General features: G+C 41.5%; 1 protein-coding gene across 1 annotated transcript in view; it reads right to left on the reverse strand.

Annotated features, from left to right (window-relative positions):
* LOC124553324 (speckle-type POZ protein-like B) overlaps positions 1-21,057 on the reverse strand; it is a 36,139-nt gene extending 15,082 nt beyond the window's left edge. Inside the window, exons 1-2 of the mRNA XM_047127202.1 lie at positions 20,903-21,057; positions 20,732-20,779 (exon numbers count right to left, since the gene is read on the reverse strand). Coding sequence (XP_046983158.1) covers positions 20,732-20,779; positions 20,903-20,990 — 136 coding nt within the window. The 5' untranslated portion in view covers positions 20,991-21,057. The remainder of the gene's footprint in view (positions 1-20,731; positions 20,780-20,902) is intronic.
* Between the last annotated feature and the right edge of the window lie 835 nt (positions 21,058-21,892).

A 21,892-nucleotide genomic window follows, 5' to 3' on the forward strand; every position in this document is an offset into this window, starting at 1 on the left:
AGATGTGGCAACGTATTTTGACTTGTCTGATCAGCTTATTGACCAGTCGCTGTCATTGCCTCAATGCTGCTGACAAATGTCCCAATGTCCATTCCCTGCTGGAGCTATTTCTTTCATGAATACAACTACATCTGGACCCCGCTTCTTCCTCCACATCTACCGATGGCCAAGATTATGCCTCACTTGCAATCGTAGCTTCTGCTGAATGTGATTGAGGAGAAACAACCCCTTGTTGCGTGGAATGCTGTATTGCGTCAGATGTCCAGTCCACCTGATACATGATGGTTATTGGGAAGCAGGTATTGGAGTCGCCTCTGTCCAGGATACACCTTGTAGCATCGCCATTATATACCACGTGTGGCCTACAACGATGGCTGTGAAGGCCAGGCAAGTAATGTTTAGCCTTTGGTCCAGCAGATGTCGGCATTTATTTCACACGACTCCTGATATTATCACAGCCCAAAAGCTTCTCTTCCCAGCTATGGACTGTTTCCTGTGGAGTAAGACTCAATCAGAAGCTCGGATTAGCGGACATGCTGCCTAGTACCTGTTTGGTGGTGGTCGATTTGTGGCAGTACCTTAATGACTGTCATTGTGCAGTTGCCAAAAACTCTAAGAACCAACAATATTTATCGGACATTCTCAAGGGTGCTTTCTGTAACCACCTTCACAGCTGGATCATACATGCTAGGAACAGCGACATACCTTCCTTTCCTCCATTTTGCAGAATCTATCCCCTGAACAGTTATTCATAGAGACTTGTGAAAAGCTATGCGTCAGTGATTTGCTAACGCATCCCTACCACCCAGATTTTCTCTCGATGATGCTGAAGGCTATCGTCAGTCTTCATGGGGAAGTGCTGGTGCAGCGGAGATGGCTTCAAAACACTATTAAAAAAGAACTTCACTGTATCCTCCTTTCCCCTCTGGTAAACGTTAATGGTGTCGTATTAACTGGGGCTACACATGAAGTTGAGGAGATTTTTTTCAGGGGGGGGCTTCTTATTACGTTTAGGATAAGAGTGGCGATGGTACTAACTTCTTCTTTTTTTTGTATGCCTATTTATAGTCAAGAATGTGAGAAATATGGTAAAAAAATGGTCAATGAGGCATAGCTGACATTTTCTCCACCGAGGGACTGGGTATTGTGTTGACTTCAACATCATTTCATGCCAATCCACACGTAGGCGCCGAATTGACTTCACCTGAAGAGCCTTGCAACAAGTTGTTGGACACACACAGGTGAGGCTCCTGGCGTACCCACAAGCATCATCATTGTATTCAGTTTTGTAGGCAATGAAATTATTAAATATGACTTTCTAATTATTGCCGTGCGGAGTGGCTGCGCGGTTGAGGCGCCATGCCACGGACTGCACAGCCCCTCCCGCCGGAGGTTCCAGTCCTCACTCGGGGATGGGTGTGTGTGTTGTTCATAGCATAAGTTAGTTTAAGTTGTGTATAAGTCTTAGAGACCGATGACCTTAGTTTGGTCCCTTAGGCATTCACTTATATTTGAAGACAGTTTTCTTATTATTAGTTTGTGGGTTTTTATTACTGCTCTTGTTTTTTGCTCGTTTCAACTGGTTCATCCAACTAATTCAATAAGAAGAAATATCTCTAAAGGAGTAGTTGTGTACAAAGGACTGGATCGCCCATCTCACAATTTTTGTAATTCTGTGGGATATTTTGAAAAATTTGAGCATAACTTTGTATCTGATTGCTGTCGCTTTGCGGAAGTTCGTTGCCAATGTGATGCATTGTGTTGATTCATCGGTTGTCACTCTTCCATTCCAAATATAGAACATCTGTGCTACATAACGTTCAGCAAATGCATCATGTAGCTGTTTCTCATTGATATTCGTCTCCAAAGTCAGTTCTGCACATATTTCTATAATACCGATAATTTTAGAAGTGCTTTCACTTCATCAGTGGCTTCTGGATTAGGTACAACTGATAGAGCTTTGTCGAGAAGCAGCAGACAAGAAGACAAATGCGCCACCAAAGTGGCTCAACTCTGAGAGTACGATGAAGTCTTTTATGCTCTGTAGTGCATTCGTCCCTCATAATGAGCTGACGTGATTGGAGTTCTGTACCCATTACAATAGTTTTGTGGGTACTGGATGGAGCTATCGCACTGATTGAACAGTCGACAGTAATTTTGTTGCTGAAAGCGATGTTTGGCCACTATCGAAAACAGTTGCTGCAGTTCCAGATGACGCAGCTGCAAGGGTACTACTTTATTCCGACCATATGTTTTTCAAAATAAATGAAACGGACAGCGTTCTGATTTTGCCTCCTGGGGCATGTAGGATATACTATCAACGACATTGACTTGTAATTGTACGCATGGTTGTGTCATAGCCTATATGTTGTTCTGGAACCAATCCCAGAAGATTCGTTTGAACAGATGTGCCCAATTAGTCAACGTCATAGAGTGTTTTCCGCTGCTTATTGTGAACGAAAACGTTGTTTGAGGCAGATTCGGGGCAGCCATTCCCAATAGTTTGTTAGGGACTGATAAGCATATGTCGTCCATCGAAACCAGTACCTCATTATAGAGGTCTGGCGTGAATCGAATGTTCGGATTTTGATTATTAGAATGCATAGATGTTAACCCTTAACTGGAAGCGATATTTTAACGAACGTAACTAAAGTCGCGGGTCCAAATGGACCCTTGAATAAAAATTCAACACAATGCCCATAAAAGATATAATTCATATGTAAATGCGTAATGATTGTATTAAAATAAATTTTATTTCAAATATAAATAAACTTTTATTGACGAAAAATTTTATATCGTGTTATTTGTTTAACTTTAAGTCCTATGTTTTATATTTTATAAGAATTTTTAGCATGTTACTTTGGAATGCTACATGACTGCTTACATAAAAAAAAAACAGATATACTGTGGGGTTCCTCATAACTTCCGCTTAACATAAATAACGACTCTACATGCCATCAGTCAGAAACAAAAATAATGAAAATGAAACAAGGAAGTGTCCAAATGTTATCTGTATCAGTACCTTAACGAAGAACGGCACTTGGCGCACACACTTCTTTTCCTGCATGCCGTTTACAGATTAATTTAAAACAAGTGTCGCATTTATGTGATTGTTTGCTGTCAGTTTTAGGACGACATAAATAACGTTTTCCTCTTTTTCGTGATCCACATTGATTACAAGGCGAATTTTCTGGGCATTGGTCATTTTGTGGTTTATCAGCTGCCCCTAGAAAATTATCTATCCTACTCTCAAATCTACTGAACATGAAGAAACTTTCTTTCTGTGATAAAGGGCCTTATAAAATTTAGTCCAATTTATTTTCTGTAATTATTACTTTTCATACGTTTTCCACCATTTGATGCCTTCCATAATACAAATCCATTTGCACTCGCAACATTGAATGTTCTTGTAAAGACTGAATAATTGGCGAATTTCAGATGCAATGTTTCAACACCACCTTTCGTTCTGTTGTAAAATTCAATTATCTCAGGTTTTCCACTACTTTCATTGACTGAATTGTCATGGTGCATTGATGAGGTCACAACTGCGCTTCGATCCTTCTTGGGGACATAACATGCGAATGTTTTATCCTTCATGAAACCAAATAACGTAGATCCTACTACCCCTTGTTTATTGGCTAAAAATTCTGGTGGTATTTCCCTTTTAATTTTGTTCATCGTTCCAATGAAGGTCCAACCATTTTCAATCAGTCTGTCAACGAGCTCCACAGGAGAAAACCCATTATCGGCACTTATATTTCTATTTGTTCCAAATAAAGGTTCTGCAAGCTGCAGTACATTCTGTGTTGGAACTGAAAGTTGGCTTATTTCATTAGTAATTGCTTTGCCTGTATAGATAAAAGCATTGTATAAACAGTGTGTTTTAGCGTCGCAAAGGGACTTAATCTTGATGCCATATTTAACAGACTTCGAGTGCATATAAACCCTGAAAAAACATTTCCCTCTAAAAGGGCAAAGCAGTTCACCAACTGTCAAATATTCTGAGCAGCTATTTTTTTTTATTTTTTTGACAGTTCAGAATGAAATTTCCAAATATTTCTGAGTGAGAGTAGCGCGTCCATTAGTTCTTCTTTCTTCCCTAGAATTCATATATTGAAATCTCAAAGCAGACAACAGGAACATAAATCGCTTCACTGACATCGTTATTCTGAATGGTAAACAAAAGCATTCTGCACTGTTTGGGTGACCAGTATACAAGCGGCCTAACCCGTCGGACGACTACAAACTAGGACGACCTGGAACTGCTCTACGTTGTTGGCAGCGTTGCAACTTGTTCGCCGATGTTTTCTGCTACAGCGTAAAGTCAAGCGCCGGTATATCAGTCGTGAACGATAGAGAGGAGATGGCTGTGAGAATCGCACGCTGGCCGACGCTTCTCCAGGATGACAACGCGAGAGCGGCGGCCCCTACGCCAAGACGACATTAGCGCCGCGCCCGACTGGTCGCGGCCCAACTGAGTGGTAGCTTCAAGGTCAGCGAGTTCCACAGCAGCTTCGAGATTAGGCACTAGTATATCAGCGACTTAGGATTGCTTATACTGAAAAAAATGGTTCAGATGGCTCTGAGAACTATGGGACTTAACATCTCAGGTCAGTCCCTCGACTTAGAACTACTTAAACCTAACTAACCTAAGGATATCGCACACATCCATGCCCGAGTCAGGATTCGAACCTACGACCGTAGCAGCAGCGCGGTTCCGGACTGAGGCGCCTAGAGCCACTCGGCCACATCGGCTGGCGTTTATACTGAAGATCATTGCGTATTTTTCATGTCGCCCTTTGCTTGCGACACATCTGTCAAATTGACAAACTTTTGTTATCTTTTCCTTTCGTAATAAAACTCACGAATACGATTTGCCTGAGTGTTGCCTAGCGATCCGAGACTAGGCTGGATTTAACATTTTCCGAAATTGCCAAATTCCACTACTCGCTGTTGGTGTGAGACTTGCACGTTTTCGAGGACGACGGTGAATGTGGTATATTGTAATGATATGATGTATCATTGTTATATAGTTTTAAAGTGATCGATTTTTCGGTATCTTCAGTCAATGGTCGACGACAAAACTGGTATCATTGCCAGGTGTAGTCTCGCCGACAGTCATCTTTTCTTACTTTTCCGGCATTTCCCGACAGGCATGCAGGGATAATCGCTGTTGCAGAAGTCAAATGGACTATAAATCATGTTTTTGTTGAAGACTTCCATTAAGTATGGGTCAATGTCGACTTCGGGTATGTGTGATTCTGTTGATCAGTGTGAAGTTGCCTGGATTTTGTGGTCAATAAAATAGAAATGTATGCCTGTGACACTCCTCTACTTTGCCGTTCAATGGAATACATCCAGAAGCGTGTCTCTCCAAAACCATGATGATCGGCAATGAAAATTATTCAGAACTTCTGTGTTTGGTTAATGTCAGGCGCAGAAAATGTTATGACATTCAGGTGATGACCCCCCAGTGAACCTAAGTTCCTTTACTTCATCCCATGAATGTCTGCGTGTGAATATGTTAAAATAACCTGAGTGGTCATTTGTGCAAACAAATGTTCGATAGAGTTATGTCACCTGTCACCAACAATGATAATGTTGAGGGTGATGAATGTAATTTCGTCTGTTTCTCTTATCCACCTGCTCAGAGCATTGCTGGTGTTTCATTTTAGATGGCACTACAAGTTACAATTATCAGTTTTTACGATAACCCCACCTGTGTGATGCCTCAAATCATAATTAGCACCACAGTCTAATGCACCAAGATATAGATCGGTATGCAGTGTTCGTCTGAATCGAAAAGCGCGTAGTCGATTGCTTTCCATTCTTACTTCACGTTTCTCGTTGTTTCTGCGGTTCGTGATGCCTTTTTCTTCCGTGCTAGAGGTCTACATTGACCAATAGCTCTTTGTAAAAATCTGATTTTAAGGGAGGAAGGGAGGAAACTGGGGCTCAAAGTCCCGTCGAGATCTAGGTCATTAGAGGCGGAGCACACGGTCGGAATGTTTCAATGACGGGGAACGAATCCGGCAGTTCCCTTTCAAAGAAACCACTCCAGTATTTGCCAGGAGCGACTTAAGGTAATCACGAAAACCTAAATCTGGATGCTCAGACACAGATTCGAAACCTTCGTCTTCCGTAATAAGGAACCAATTTCGTAACGACTGCACCATCCGGTTCGCTTGATAGTGAAACTATTGCTTCGCGGAAACTATTACAATTAGTTTGTAAAAAGAAGAGAAAATGGAGCCAGTTGTGTTATGCCGAGCTGCAGTTTGAAGTTTATAATTAACACCACTTGTTACGTCAGACATGAACTGAAAAATCTGTATCTATGTTCAACTCATTTCACGTACGTCATACATACGGGAATGCAAGAGCTGCCGCTGAACAATGTGACACAAACAAATATGTTGAAAGGACAGCGCACCACATATTCGAAAATAAAATATGAGTAGACGTCTATGGTAACGCCTCAATGCTGGCGCACCTGCACAGATGGATAGCGTTTTCGCCTGCCGCCACTTGCATTCAGTTGAAAGCTGGCAACTTCCGAGATGCCTCTCAGTTACATTTGCATTGTGTGTTACTGCTGCTAAAATGTTTGCTTCACTTTTATCAATAATTGCTCTTGTTTCTTCTTGGCGTGTTCTATTCTCGACACCTACAGTTTCTAGATCTTCCTTAAGCAACTTTAATACAACTCAAAAGCCTCCGTTTGTTGACACACAACAGATCAGCAAAGTTTAATTGCATATAATCGAATGGTATAGAGTCGAAGGAGGGACAAATAAAGAAACGTTCATATATAGAGGTAGGGGTTCAAATGTGGAAGCGTGTGGGTAATGTGGGAACGTCTAGTACCTGGCGTGCAGAGTGTTGTACTCTAGTAGGGCAGCCAGAAATTGTGGCAATAGTTCCTGTTTGTCATGGTAGAGGGTTAGCAGTCAGCTGAGCAACAGGCGCTGTGACAGTGATGCAATTTTCTAAACCTTTTTCGAGGGAAGCTGTGGTATTATATTTATCTACATACTTTGTAGATATCTTTCTTTACTGATAGCTTATAAAGGGAGGTGCATAGAAGGTTTTAGCAGTCCTATGTCAACCTTAAATGGATAGTTGCTTAATGTAATCTACCGAAATTGAAAATGGCCATTGTGTAGGTAATGTGGAAGCATACATAGGATGGCTTTGTGGAAACGTTTCCTCAATACCAACATGAAATACATTACTTCTAATACGTTTTGCGTCTGTTTCTAGATGCCACGAAAGCTAACTGATGGGAAACCAAGAGTTATTGTGAAGAAGTGGGATGCTGAAAACATGATTAAGACTATAATAGCCTTAAGGGTAATTGGTAAATGCCATCCTTCAGGGTGGATTCAAACTGAGCTCTTCTCAGAGTGGTTTGACAACTTCATTTCTAAGGCACAAAAAAAAAAAAAAGGTTCAAATGGCTCTGAGCACTTTGGGACTTAACATCTGTGGTCATGTCCCCTAGAACTTAGAACTACTTAAACCCAACTAACCTAAGGACATCACACACACACACACATCCATGCCTGAGTCAGGATTAGAACCTGCGACCGTAGCGGTCACGTGGTTCCAGACTGAAGCGCCTAGAACCGCACGGCCACACAGGCCGGCTCTAAGGCACATCCCTCAAAAGAATCTTCTGTGTTGTTACTTCTTGATGGGCATAACAGTCATGCCAGAAACCTTCAAATTATAGAACGTGCAAGGGAGAACCATGTTACAATCGTAAGCATCCCGCCTCACACCTCTCATAAAATTCAGCCGCTTGATACGACCTTTATGGGCACTCTAAAAACGTATTACGCTTTGTTCGTCAATGGTTGCGGCACAGTAGCCGGCCCTTAGGACCATATGACATATCTGTGTTGTTTGGGAAAGCCTACCTAAAGTGCCAGACTGGCTCTACTGCTGCAAAATGATTTTTGGAGACTGGAATTTTCCCATGTGATAGGACTGTTTTTGCATAAATCGACTTTATAGCTGTGACGTCGGCTTTAGATGAGGCCAGAAGTGTGAGATGACCTGATGAGAATCCAGCATCTCCAGGTGGAAGTAATGACCTCAGACAAGAAGACACTCAAAACGCATTCAGACCTGTGACAACTGACAGCCCAAGTGAAGATGGCCAAAGAGAAAGCAGAAGGTCAACATCGTTGTCAAATACCTCATCAAACGCGGGTGTGTCTGCACAAGACATCACGCCAATCCCTCCTCCAAAGAGGAAGGTTTACAACAGAGCTATTTTGACATCTTCGCCTTATAAAACACGCCCTGAAGACCCCTTAATGAAGGGTAAACAGAAGTTTCCTGAGGCACCTACCAAAAGCAAGAAAAAACGTGAAGCTCCTCCTAGAAAACCATGCAGAAAACAGCTTAAGTTATCTGAGGATTCAGTTGAAGAGCCCAATGCACCAAATGTCTCTTCTGGCGAGTCAGATTTGGATCTCCCAGTTGGGGAAAAAAAACCTACTGAAGAAGATGCCATTTGTGTTTTTTGTGGAGGCGCATTTTTCAAAGACGTTCGGGGAGAACTGTAGATTAAATTTGTAGTGTGTGAGGAGTGGAGTCACTCTTTGCGTGCCGAAAATGAAGGAGATATTAACATATGCGAATTTTGCAAGCGAACTGCGCATATGAAGCATTTTTCTATTACTGTTTCGTTTAAAAATGGTGTTGTCTGATTTAAATTCAATATAAAAGAAGTTAGTTTCTAATATTTTCAATAGTTTTCATTTGAAGTAGTCAGTTTCCCACAATTTTAAGGCGTTTGCACATTACCCACACATCTTGAAAACTTAATGAGTTGTTGTGCAAGCAGAAAATGTTTTTTGATTTTTAACGTATTTAGATTTGTGTTTCAGAATATTACATTCATTGCTAAAACATTATGAATTAGCTGTGGCTAATTTTTAGAGCTGAAAGAGAAGTATACATTTCTTTTATACAGCAAAAACAAACTGGGTTTTCACATTTACACAGTCTTTGTGTGGCGTTTTCTTGTTTTTGTAAAATGTTCCACCGACACAGTTAACGAAAATGTGCATTAGTCAGGTTGCATAAGGCTGAACCGCCGTTTTCGGGTATGGAACGCTACTTGGATGAATAGCCACACATGCGCACCACCTCTCCTATAATCTCGTCTCTCCAACTGATTTTCAGTTGCCATTCTATCAGATTTATGAATGCATCCGCTGCTCATTTTTAAGTTGTTTTCGAGTGATTTCAGTGCTGGGTCATTGTTACATTAAAGAGCATGGCATACAGAAGCCGTATTAAGTAGAAACGAGCAAAGAAGTTACATAAGACGCAAGACAAATACAGACAATATCTGTAACAGTGATACAGGTTCGACAGAATGGTCGGTCCCCAAGACAGCAACATGTGAGGGTAGTTTGTGATCGGAAAATTACCACGCAGACTGGAAGCAGCACATTTAATTCCGGATTTAAATGATGTTTGTTGACTTAGCATTTGGTGCTTGCGATATGGTACTGGCTCTGCATTTCGTCGCCTATCTGCTCGTCTGTCGAATTAACACCAACATGGCGAATAATGCGCTATGTATGAAGCAGGAAGGTGTCGATACATACAGCGAACTTTGAGAACGGAGGACTCTACTGGCAGCCACTGCGGACTTCAGCCTTATATTAACTCTGTTTCTCCCTGTCAGGCTAATGTTGATAATGTCGTGCCTTAAATGAGAGCTACAGGCATGCAACAGCTTGACCAGTAACACCAGATGGAGTTTAACAATGTTAAATATAACTGTAGTCTTCCGCAGCCATTGTCACAGCCAGTAAAATTTTTCTGGGTTTGTGACTGCATTATAAAACCACCGATGTTTCTGTCACTGTTGCAAGTGACCTTCTGCAGTGTGTTTTGGTTTAATGTTTTGTAAGCAAAAACACCTTGAAGAAGGACATATGCAACAGTGACCGAAACGTCAGCAGTTTTATATACCTACAATGCAGTCACAAAACCAGAAAAATGTTACTGAGTTTACCATTCTTCTTATCGAAGTTCTCTACGAGGAGGAAGTATGGGCATGCATCAGATCAACTGTACCGTTTGTACAGGGAGAGTCACTAACTGATGTCACCTAAAGTAACTCCGGAAGTATGACAGTAGCTAAACAGTTTGTCTAACAAATGTTGCATGGGACAATGGGGGCTACAATATGACGTTGGTTTTTTATTGCTAGATAGGGTCGTGTCAAAGATATGAAGGTCAACTTTGTTTTTTCTTTTAAATGGGATGCTATCGTTTGGTATTTGTTTTCTGATAACGACTATCGAGACGAATGCAATGATGTGTAACAGTAAGGTCTTTGAAGGTCAACGAATGTCCAAAGGTGGCATGAACGTCCATTTACAGAAGGTGTTCCAAGTGATGACCATCGGTATCAATGCATTACTGCAATCTTCTTATCATGGATTGATTGGTATTCCTTACCACATCACCAATTAGAGAAGCACATACTCTGACAACTCTCTCTCGTATATCGTGCAAATAGTAAATATTCGCCGAATATAGTATATCCATCTAACGTGCCTTTCACATGTAAACACCATTCGACGGTTTCGCAATACAGCACTGATATTGTCGAATCAAGCGAATGTGTATGATGTATTCCTTCGAAGAACAAGTCGATATGCTTCTCATTTGCGGGGAGTGCCAACGAAATTCAGTGAGAGCTAGAGACTTATATGCTGAAAGATATCCTCAACGGACCCACCCTATACGACGTACATTTAAATATGTGTATGATAAATTGAGAACAACTGGATATTGAACGTGTCGGAAGCATATCAGGCGAAGGAAAGTTACTAACGAGTAAACGGAACTTGGTACTCTTGCCACTGTGGTTCGAGATTCTTGTGTTAGTTCACGTCAAATGACAAGGGAATCTGGCCAGGGTTTGAAGCTGCCCCAGTACAGCTCACATAATACCCAGTACAGAAAGCTGTTGAAAACGCAGAATTGACAGCAGTGAGACACTCATAAAACTTTCAACCTGTATCGAAAATATACACTGAGATAGTATGGCATTTGCCACAGGTCACCAACAAATTGTACCAACCAAAACAGAAACATAAATTGCGCGTGAGGCTTTCTGGGAAAGACACAGTATCATGGTGGGCATTAATTTGGAATCAGGTCCCTCTGTCAACTTCTAGACCTACTCCAGATGCAACCAAACATTATGCAGAAGACTAAAGCACTGTTATATAAGTTTCCAAGTCACTCTCTCATTGATGAAATAGATGTTAATTGGGCCACAATCTACTGGTTAAATGATAGTTCAGTAAGGGGTGGGGGAGACAAGACATCTGGTGAAACATTTCTAAATGAGTTGTCTGATGATTACCTAAAACAGTCTGTTTGGGAGCCCACTCATGATGTTGCACCTGATGGTTTCAAAATGACCATACCTCTTTGAGCAAGCTCACAAAGAGACTAGTATCAATGACCATGATTTACAACATGCAAATGGCCACTAAAACAAGTATTAGAATACATATATGTTCAGCAAACAAGATAAAGAAGCAATTGTGACCTATTTGAATACAAAACTCGAAATATTTAGCTCTTGAGAACAACATTTAGAAAAATTGTGGCTGAGGTTTACAGGAACAGTCAGCTGTGCACTTGGTACGTATCTACATAAATCTCATCCTTACCATAACCGTTCAAATGGCTCTGAGCATAATGGGACTTAACTTCTAAGGTCATCAGCCACCATAACCGCCTCCACCAAGAATTAACTGCTACCGATTATATGCGTCGCATTGAATTCTGCCGACGGGCTCAACTTCATATTCAGAGGAATGACAGATATATTAATTTGATTTTATTTACTGACGAGGCTACATTCATGGAAATATTAATCTGAATAACATTCACTATTGAGCAACTGAAAATTCATGTTGGCAGTGGCAAGTTGCACACCAAAGCTGTGGTTGATGAATCTATAGTGTGGGATGCTGAAGGACAGAATTATAGGCCCCTACTCATCCAAGGAAATCTTAATGGTAGGGAGTGCACCACCTTCCTGCAAGGAACATTAGGTCTGTTATTGGAAGAATACCTTTAGGAACGAGGAACAGAATGTGGTATCAACACGATGGGTGTCCAGTACCTTTTTCAAAGATGGCTAAAAATGAGCTGCAGGGACAATTCCCAAATTGTAGGATTGGATGCGTAGGAGATGTGTTGTTAGGGGTTCATTCGCCAGACCTGACACCTTTGGATTTTTTTCTTGTGTGGATTCGTAAAAGACATTATTTATAAAGACGTTCCTACCACACCTAAGATATTCAAGAGAGAAATGTCAGAGCTGGTGCTTTGATAAGTGCTGATGTGATGACGACTACCACTCAGTCCATGATAAGAAGGTTGGAGCCATTCGAACACCTTCTGTAAATTCACGTTCATGCTACCTTTGTGACCCTGTTGACCTTCAAAGAACTTACACATCATTGGATTCGTCTCGATAGCCGCTTTCATAAAATAAGTACCAAACTGTAGCATGTTATTTAAAAAAACAAAATTGACCTTCATATGTTTGACACGACTCCACCAAGCAACAAAAAACCAACGGCATGTTAATACCCCCATCGTCCCATGCACGCTTTGTCCCACAAACGTTTGAGGTTCTATCACACTTTTCAAGTTATTCTTGGTGACAATGGTTAGTGACTCACACTGTAGATACTCGACCGAGCAAATGTGTCGTGGGGAGGTGGGGGAAGGGGGGGGGGTTCGGGGGATGAAACCGAGAGTGTTCTCTGTATTTCAGCACTGTGCCAACAGCAGAAGGGGATCAGAACCCGGTACCTCACAGTCGGGGACGGTATTAGAGAGTCGGCACAGAGCATTTTAGTAATATGGCCTGCTCTTCTGCTGCTAATGGCCTGCTGCACTGGTGTGAAGAATGAACCTGTTAGGGTGGCGGTATCACCAGGACAGTGTCAGAAGGTTAAGTGACGATGACTACGATCGTGAAGGTGTGGTGGCTAGGTTGAGGTGTATAACTTTGGCGGATCTCACACTATACGCTCTTCCTCTACGATAACGACGCTACAAGTACCAAAAGACTTATAAGAACGTGTAGAGCGCGAATCGTCAAACCCGCAACACAGTCAACGCAAGGGAGCACATCAAAAAGTGATCGCTACGAGAGCTCGCTTGAAACTGTCGTGTGGAGTTCTCAAGTATGCGTGACAGCAAATTTTCTCGTAATCCAGAATAATGGGATCCACAATGGACTGAAAAATCGGCCATTGATTAACGGATATATTAGAAACTAATAGCTCTTAATTTTAACCCACTCTTCACTGAATTTAGACGCTTAAGAAAAAGGGAAGTTATTTCTCAAACACAAATCTTACATTTTCTGTTCGATAACCCCATCAACTCTGTTCATCTACGTATACATCTGCATCCATACTCTGCAAACCACTTTGAAATACATGGCAGAGGGTACCTCGTAATGTATCAGTTATCAGGACTTCTTCACATTCCAGTCACATATGGAGCTTGGGCATGGTTGTTTAAATTACCTCTGTGCGTCCTGTAAGTCTGCTAATTTCATCCTCACGACACCTGTGAGAGCGATAAGTGGTGGGTTGTAGTATATTGCTAGATTCGAGGTGTAAATCAGCTTCTTGAAACTTTCAGAGTGGGGTTTATCGGAATAGTTTCCGTCTGTCTTCAAAGTGTGCCAGTTCAGTTTCTTCATGGATCAAAGAAGCATTGAATGTTGGTGTTGCTCTTCTCTACGTGTTTACAATACCTGCTGCCAGTCCTATTTGATACGGCTCCTACACACTAGAGCAATATTCTCGGTATCGTCACATGAGACAATTGTAAACAATCATCTCTGTGGACTGATTACATCACCATAGTATTCTACCAATGAACCGAAGCCTTCCACCCGTCTTATCTCCAACTGAGAGCGCATCATCGTTCCGTTTGATGTCCCAAATTGTAACGCCCAGAGATTTGTATGAATTAACTGGTACCAGCTGTACTCTTTCATTGGTGACTATAATTTTTTTTATCAAGATCCTACTCAATATTTGTGCAGAATTCTTGAGATAGTACCTCATTATAGATAACTGCACCATCCACGAAAATTCTAAAACTATTAAATTGCTGCAAGACGATTAATATATAATAGAACCTGCGAGTCCCAATACACTTACATTGTTCACACCAATTTCTCTGCTTTGAAGGTAACACGCTGAGTCCTCCCTAGCAAATAAATCCTCAGTTAAGCCACAAATTTCGCATCATACGCCATATGATCTTACTTTTGGTAATAAGTGTGGTTACGGTACTGAGTCAAATGATTTTATCGAAAATCCGGAATTACTGCATTTATCCTACTGTCTTGATTATGGCTTTAAGGATGTCATGAAAGAAATGTCACTATTTTTGAAATCCATACTGATTGGCAATGAGGTCCTTCTATTCAAGGAACCTCATTACGTTTGAGCTCAGAATATGTTCAAGAATCCTATAACAAATGGATGGCAAGGATATTTATTATACGGTAGTTTTGTGAATGACTCCTGCTGCTCCTCTACTTGATGGGTGTCTCCTCGGAATTCTCCCAACTACTGGACATTGTTATTTGTGATAGATATTTACAATTTATTATTGTGTTATTTGTAGAAGGATTTTGGTTAAGAAGGGGGCTAACTTAGTCGCAAATTCGGTGAAGGATCTGATAGAGATTCCATCAGGTTCTGGAGCCTTGTTAAATTTCAGCTGTTTCTCCACACTAGTGACACTAATTATACATCTATATCTGTCATTGTCACAAATTGGAGCAATACCCCACAGTACCATCTCTAAACAAACATTTCGGAAAACTAATTCAGTTTCTGATTTTTATTTTCTATTCTTAATTTCTGTCATTACCCAGTCTACGAGTGTCTGAACACTAACTTTGGTACCAGCTTTACATAGAACCGGAATTTCCTTGGTTTTGTGAGAGATCGTTCCTATTCTATTACAATAGTCTTAGTAGGAATCAAATTATGAAACATCCAGGATGGAATGTGACAATATTACGAAAAGGAAACTTGCAACTCTGCATAGAGCGGAATTGCTGAGTTGCAGATAGGCACAACAACAAACTCTCAGAATTAAAGCTTTTGGCCAATAAGGCCATTGTCAACAATAGACGACAGACATGCATACACGTACACTCCCCTCCCACACACACACACACACACACACACACACACACACACACACACACAAGAACGCACGCACGCAACTCACACACACGACTGCAGTCTCAGGCAACTCAAACCACATTGTGACCAGCAGCACGAGTGCATGGTGGGAGTGGCGACTGGGTGTGGGGAGAGGAGGAGTGGCAGGGTGGTGGGGTGGTGGACAGTGAAGTGCTACAGGTTAGACGGAGGGCAGCAGAAGGGTGTGGAGGGAGGGGAAGTAGCAGAAAAGTAGAGAAATAAAAAGACTGGGGTGGTGGTGGCATGATGGCTGGGCAGTGTTGGAATGGGAACAGGGCACCTTGCTGGTTGGGTGACGGCAGTGACTAACAAAGGAGGACACCAGGCAGGTTGTGGGAACCTTTGTTAGTTACTGTCTTCACTCATCCATCCCTTCCCTGTTCCCATTCCAGCACTACATAACCGTCATTCCACCACGAAAGACAGTGTTTCTTTAATAATGAGAGTCTTTTTGTTGTGCCTATCTGTGACTCAGTAGGCTTAGTAGGTTGGCCGGAATTCTCTCTCATCAGCCAAATACATTTAGCATCTTCCTACATGTAGGGCTACGTTTTGCCTAGCATTCATTGACCAGTTGTCTCTTTTTCTTTACATGTTTCTTTCAAATGAATGCTGACCGTGGAGTGTCCCTCTTATCGTGAACTGCTTTACATACATACCAAGTGCACAGCTGACTGTTCTTGTAAACCTCAACCACAATTTTTGTACATGTTGTTCTCAAGAGCGAAATATTTCGAGTTTTGTATTCAAACAGGTCACAATTGCTTCTTTATCTTGTTTTCTGAACATATATGTATTTTGCTACTTGTTTTAGTGGCCATTTGCATGTTGTAAACCATGGTCATTGATACTAGTCTCTTTGTGAGCTTCCTCAAAGAGGTATGGTCATTTTGAAACTATCAGGTGCAACATCATGAGTGGGCTCCCAAACAGACTGTTTTAGGTAATCACCAGACAACTCATTTAGAAATGTTTCACCAGAACCCCACCCCTTACTGAACTGTCATTTAACCAATTAACATCTATTTCAACAATGAGAGAGTGAATTGGAAACTTATATAACAGTGCTTTAGCCTTCTGCATAATGTTTGGTTGCATCTGGAGAAGGTCTAGAAGTTGACAGAGGGACCTGATTCCAAATTAATACCCACCATGATACTGAGTCTTTCCCAGAAATCCTTACACGCAATTTATGTTTCTGTTTTGGTTGGTACAATTTGTTTGTTACCTGTGGCAAATGCCATACTATCTCAGTGTATATTTTCGATACAGGTTGAAAGTTTTATCAGTGTCTCACGGCTGTAAGTTCCGCGTTTTCACCAGCTTTCTGTACCGGGTATTATGTGACCTGTACTGGGGCAGCTTCAAACCCTGGCACGTTGATATCAGTGCTTCTGAAGTTAGCCACTGGAACTCTAATACTCTCGCAAGTATGTGACACTTCTTTGGAACTATTACTGACACTTTCAGGTCCCTATCGTTATCTGGACTGAACGAAGAGTAGTCTAATCTGAAAGCCGTTGTGTACACTCTGCACCCAAACAGCTACCTGAGCAGCAGCCTCTGATGTGTACCACACCCCTGACCCATTTAGGGTGTCCATAGAGTACTCAACCCCTTCATGCAAGTCCAAGAATTTTCAGGCTGCTTTGTCACAGAACCTTCGAACTCTGAGTCAGTCGTTCCATTTGATTCAGAACGTGGGATGCACGACCAGTTTTTCACTGCAGCAAATTGTGAGTCTCACTGAAATTAGATGAGGCCAGCTTTGTCAACCTTCTCTGCCATTTTAATGATCCAAATGTGGCCACAGAGCACAGTCAGCAGCTGGTAGCGCCCTGCTCTCTCAGTGGCTGACTGAATGGCCTCTGTAGCATGCTGAATAAGGCTCCCAGCCATACACACTGACTGCACTTAGTGTTCCCTCACATCGCTTTTTGCATTTCCCTAAGGGATACATTCACTTGCCGTACATTTGAACTTCCGCCTGTTAATAGATCCTATCCTTTTATGTTTGCCCCTTCTTGACACAGCACATACCGTGTTACTCAACAGCTGAAGTCAGTCTCACTGACTCAGTTTCGGTTTCAGTGGAAGCCTGCGCCTCATACTTGTTGGTTATGGTGATGAGTACCACGTGCTGACTCCTCCCCGGTCCCTGCCTCCACCGTCAATGCAGCCTAGTACTGCCACTAGCAGACCGGTCACAGCCAAGTGCATGGGCGGTGACAGATCATGTACCTCGTGTAGAAGTGACAGCACGATATGATAGTGTGAGGTACCTGTGGTATATCGGATACATGACTGTTGGTAACTCTCCCGAAGCACTCACGCACAGCAGCTTGCAGGCGGCTGATCTTAGCTTATGAGCGTCGGCTAATTCTCCCCACGTTCGAGGACAGTGTTCATAGTAGGGCTGCAGTGTGGCTGGTTTAATGTCTTACAGAATAGTAAACAAGTGTCATTAAATTAAGCCTAGAGATTCATTTTTATACTCTTGACCAGTTAAGCTCCAAGTATGACTAGTTACCCTTAATATCTGAAACAGTCCGTACTCAGATCGATGTTTCCTTTACAGCCTCAGTATCACCTTCTATAAACGCTACTAATCTCCTGAATTTTTTAGAGGCTGTAGTCGAAAACAAAATCAAGATAATAATTACTTTGCGGTGAATGCAGACAGTGGAACACGACATGCAACTTACAACAAGCGCTACAAAAACACTGATTTTCTATGACATACGTAATTCTCTTCACTAGAGATTCATTTTTATACTCTTGACCAGTTAAGCTCCAAGTATGACTAGTTACCCTTAATATCTGAAGCAGTCCGTACTCAGATCGATGTTTCCTTTACAGCCTCAGTATCACCTTCTATAAACGCTACTAATCTCCTGAATTTTTTTAGAGGCTGTAGTCGAAAACAAAATCAAGATAATAATTACTTTGCGGTGAATGCAGACAGTGGAACACGACATGCAACTTACAACAAGCGCTACAAAAACACTGATTTTCTATGACATACGTAATTCTCTTCACTGGTAACTTATTAAAATTCTCAAAAATTTATATTTATTCACGTTGATATACAATGAATGATGGGATAAACGTATCACTGAATGAGATTGCCACTCCGGAATTTTTATAGAGGATAAATGCTGCTCGTAACGGATGCTATAGCACAAAATTTGTTTTTCATGGCACACAGCGTACGAAAATACGGAATATAGTGCGACACAAACACGGATTTTGATACAGTTAACACGAATAACTTATTTAAAATTGATATGAAGTGTTAGGACGTGACTTTTAGAGCCGAATTTATCTGACACATCTGGTTTTACTCGGACACGAAGGAAATAGCGGAAGTTGGCTTGTATACGAAATTATGAGTAAGTAGCCAAGGGAATTGCCGGATTCTCCATTTTGCTGGTTTCGTGTCACATTTGGCACTTGCGTGTCAAAGATGAACTCTGCAACATCAGTACATCTCTAAAAAAAAAAAAAATACGTACAGTGTGCAGCATAATGCAACTAAAGGCGCGTTGGTAACCCTCTTTGAAAATTTTACTATTACGTTCCGTAGACAGATTGCCTTTATCACTGTAAGGGTCTATGGAAGATACTAGATGATTTTTTTCTACGATGTCCAAAAACTAGGGGTTGATCAGTGAGATGATAAGGAACAAAAATGTTCTAATGATGTCCAGAAACGCATGGTTCCCATGACAGAGACCAATAATTCAATCATACTTTGTTACAGAAGCAGCCATACTTATAGAATGCATTTTTTCCTCCTAGACGGTCGTACTCTTTCTCGCACGTCATTACCTAACATGCAGGAAATCATGAAGGACGTACCCGAAATGAAGAGACACTAGACATGGAAAAAAATGTGATTAAAACTGTCAGTAACAGGCAATGGACCGGCCTGTACGGGGTAAGCCAGACGACCGTGTGAGACATTCTCCGTGACGATTGTTACTACGCTTATCAGTTAAAGGGTGTGAAGGGGTTACTAGCGACACTTTCCACATCGGCAGCAGTTTTGTCGTCGGTTGCTTCACCAGGCAACCATGATTGCAGGATTTGTGTCATTCATCCTATTCGCCGATGAGGCCAGCCTTATGTGGAGTGGCATCTTCAACTTTCATAACAGTCATCTGTGGGATAGTATGCAGAACCCCTGTGGTACGATGACAACGAATCATTAGCATCGGTGTAGCCGGAATGGGTGGGCTGGGATAATTTGCGACCATATTTTGGGACCAGTCTTCCTTCCACGTCACCTAACAGAGGGGAACTATCGGCATTTCCTACGGCCGTCTTGCTGTAAGAAGTGCCATTTATGATTCTAATGGTTATGTTATGATGGTGCTCCAGCCCACTTCGCCATTAACGTCCGGATGCATCTCAAACGTGTCTTCCCAGGTTGAAGGATCGGACGAGAGGCTCCAGTTGCATGGCCTGCTCGTTCACTGCATCTCAACCCGTGCGATTTCTGGTTATGGGGCCACCTCAGAAGTATCGTGTACGCAGAGGACATTCCAGATGTGGAGACACTGGAGCAGCGTATTCACCCTGCCTATGACGCTGTTCGCATGCAGCCTGGCCGATTTGAACGTGAGAGACGGACCACGCTACTGCGCGTATACACGCATGCGTCAAGGCACACGGAAACCATTTTCATTACGTACTGTACCTGTCGTTGCGTGGTACAGCGAGTATTAGACCGCAGTCTTTGTAACACTGTATGAATAATTTGTGTCTGGTGTGGAAACCACGCGTTTCCAAACATAAATTCATTAGACCTTTTTGTTCCTTATCCTCTCATCGATCAATTCCTAGAGTCTGTATACGGAGGTAAAAACCATCCTGTATACGCTACGTGATGACTAAATGGCATTCGAACTGGAGCTTTCTAGAACACCGAAAGCGATGATACACTGACACCCAATCATGTTGCGAAGTTCCCTCGCAGTATCCTTATGTCTGCAGCGTGACCCAAAGCAGATACCCGAACAAGTTCACTCCGGCGTATACCACGGGTGTTATGCTACTGGCAAAGCAGTAGCGTGGGACGTACGTATTGCCTGTCATCCAGGAGCAATGAAAAGTACTGAATACAAGTTCGTGTGACCCTTGGACGAGACAGCATTCTGAACAAATGAGATATCACATGATTAAGATTAAATTAGTGCAGAATTATTTTACATCATCTATCGCTGTTTTAAACTGTTTTAAAAATAAAAGCTGGATATATTCAAGTAGCAATCTACTGTGTTTGAATATGAGCGCCGCCCCACGGCGCCGGCGTGAACGTCTCAGACCACCAGATAAGACTGCCGTGATTAAATAAAATAGCACCAAATGAACCCCGTGGACCATGAGGTGATTTTAGTAGTAACGGATGAAACACTTACCTGAGTTGTCGGTTGTTAAAGTATGCAAGGTGACTCCGGTATAGGATTCTGAAAAAGAAATTCGCAAAAATCTCAGTAAAAAAATTAAACTTATTGTTCATTATTTCACAATAAATTGTTATCCATTATCATACTCATACTCTTATGAATCGAACAAAGCAAAATTTTTACCTGTAACAGGAACTTGGTGACAGTAGCCAGTAAATATGACCAGCGTCACAAAAATGCGGATGAACCAACTAAAGCTTCTGCGGAACATGGTGGAAGGACGAAGGTGTCGAGCCAAGTAAGGAACTTTTCTCTCAAAATAACTTCACCAAACTTGCAGTCTGCTGAACAACCTGAAATTTTACGAAAAAGTGAAACCACAAAACACATTTTTTGCCATTACCTGTATATTAAATAAAGTAGCGCAAATGAATTTGGATCACACCATTTTACAAGGTGGATGCTACTCCGTTGTTCCGGATGTACAGTGTGATTCACGAAGAGATGCAAATATTTTAATATGTTATTCTACAAGTAAAACTAAAGAAAAACGAATAAACATAGATCCGCAAATGCTTAGTTACCAAGTTACGGCTAATAAAAGATTTTGCCTGAACTTTAATAACTTTGCTAATATGAAGCCATCGCAAAACTGAACGAGGTTACAGTAAACCACGATTTCCATTTATTTTGTGGTTATTGGTCTGGTGAATGTAATAAATCATGCCCCACATGTGTATCTGCAGTAGTTTTCCAGAAGCAAATAAGTAGTTTCGTAAACTTTTAATTTATTACTTGCCCAAATTTTGTTTTTTTAAATTCCAGACAACTGCCCAAAGTTTTCAACAGAAGTTGCAGAGAAATTAATTTTGGAAAAAATGATGGTAATAACGTTAACTGAATCTGTATGAACGTGTCAGATTATCTGCTTTTTTTAGTGTCACAGCACACGTGAATTCATCTTAAACTAGAAAAAACAAAGCTCAGTGTTAAGGGAATTGTACAGTGTACATACAGTTTCATAATACATTCACAATAAATGTTCAAAAATGTCTTCACTGAATTCAATGCATTTAGCTGCACTTGTATGAACAGATTTCGTTGCTCGTTTCAGCTTCACAGGGTCGTTCTTAATTTCGTCTGTTGCACTCACAACGCGAGCAAGCAAAGCCT

The sequence above is a fragment of the Schistocerca americana genome, chromosome 11 (genome assembly GCF_021461395.2).
Source record: "Schistocerca americana isolate TAMUIC-IGC-003095 chromosome 11, iqSchAmer2.1, whole genome shotgun sequence".
In the NCBI taxonomy this organism is placed as follows: domain Eukaryota; kingdom Metazoa; phylum Arthropoda; class Insecta; order Orthoptera; family Acrididae; genus Schistocerca; species Schistocerca americana.